Source organism: Acyrthosiphon pisum, unplaced genomic scaffold, assembly GCF_005508785.2.
Source record: "Acyrthosiphon pisum isolate AL4f unplaced genomic scaffold, pea_aphid_22Mar2018_4r6ur Scaffold_21036;HRSCAF=22848, whole genome shotgun sequence".
NCBI classification, from domain to species: Eukaryota; Metazoa; Arthropoda; class Insecta; order Hemiptera; family Aphididae; genus Acyrthosiphon; species Acyrthosiphon pisum.
The window spans coordinates 34,874-35,705 of NW_021770459.1; the positions used below are offsets into that span (position 1 = coordinate 34,874).

An 832-nucleotide genomic window follows, 5' to 3' on the forward strand; every position below is an offset into this window, starting at 1 on the left:
GGCTTAATGTTCCTAATTTAAAATTTAATTGTATGACCAATAACCATATAGTAGTAAAGCTTAAAGCTAATATTACTTACCGGTATTTTTTGCTAAATAAAAATTTAACTTTTTTTGGGTTTTATCGTTGGCACATTTAATTAACAAATCATGATCCATTCTTTTTCTTTTTGAAGCTCCACTTTCGAATTTTCGTTTCGACATTATTGTAGTATAATTTATATTATTTAATAAATTAAAACACAATTAGCAAAAACTTAAAAACCACGACTACAATAGAAAGCCAAAAGGTAAAATAAAAATAACAGTTAATAAAATTAATAATCGGTTTACACCATAGGGCATACTGGCATAGGCTATAGAGTAAAAATAAAACAGTTATATGATATTATTATCAACATCCACATTGAATATTGATAAGCATTGTTTAAAAATAGAACAAGTCGAAATTATTAAGATATAATATATTTATATGAACGTAGATACCAGATACGTCATAAGTAGTTATAGTTATCACTCATGGAAAATTTAATTTATATTAATATACTTACCTATTGATTATTATTTATTATTATGGTTGTTTATTTTTGTCATTTGAACAACGAACATATTTATTTATATTTACATTTTATACATTATTTGGTTTTAGTAGCATGATAGTAAATACAACAAAATAGGTACCTATTATACATTTATACGGGTATCAACGCGTATTACACAGAGGCCCCTAATAGCTGATGGTATATACAAAAATTACAAATACGCAGCCGGTATTACTTTACAGTCTCATAAAAATTAATTTTTTTTTTTCGGGGTTGGGGCCTCTGAGCAT

At 25.8% G+C, this 832-nt stretch overlaps 1 protein-coding gene across 1 annotated transcript in view; it reads right to left on the bottom strand.

The window, feature by feature from the left end:
- LOC103310989 (zinc finger MYM-type protein 1-like) overlaps positions 1-204 on the bottom strand; it is a 7,880-nt gene extending 7,676 nt beyond the window's left edge. The window contains exon 1 of the mRNA XM_029492214.1: positions 81-204. Coding sequence (XP_029348074.1) covers positions 81-204 — 124 coding nt within the window. The remainder of the gene's footprint in view (positions 1-80) is intronic.
- Between the last annotated feature and the right edge of the window lie 628 nt (positions 205-832).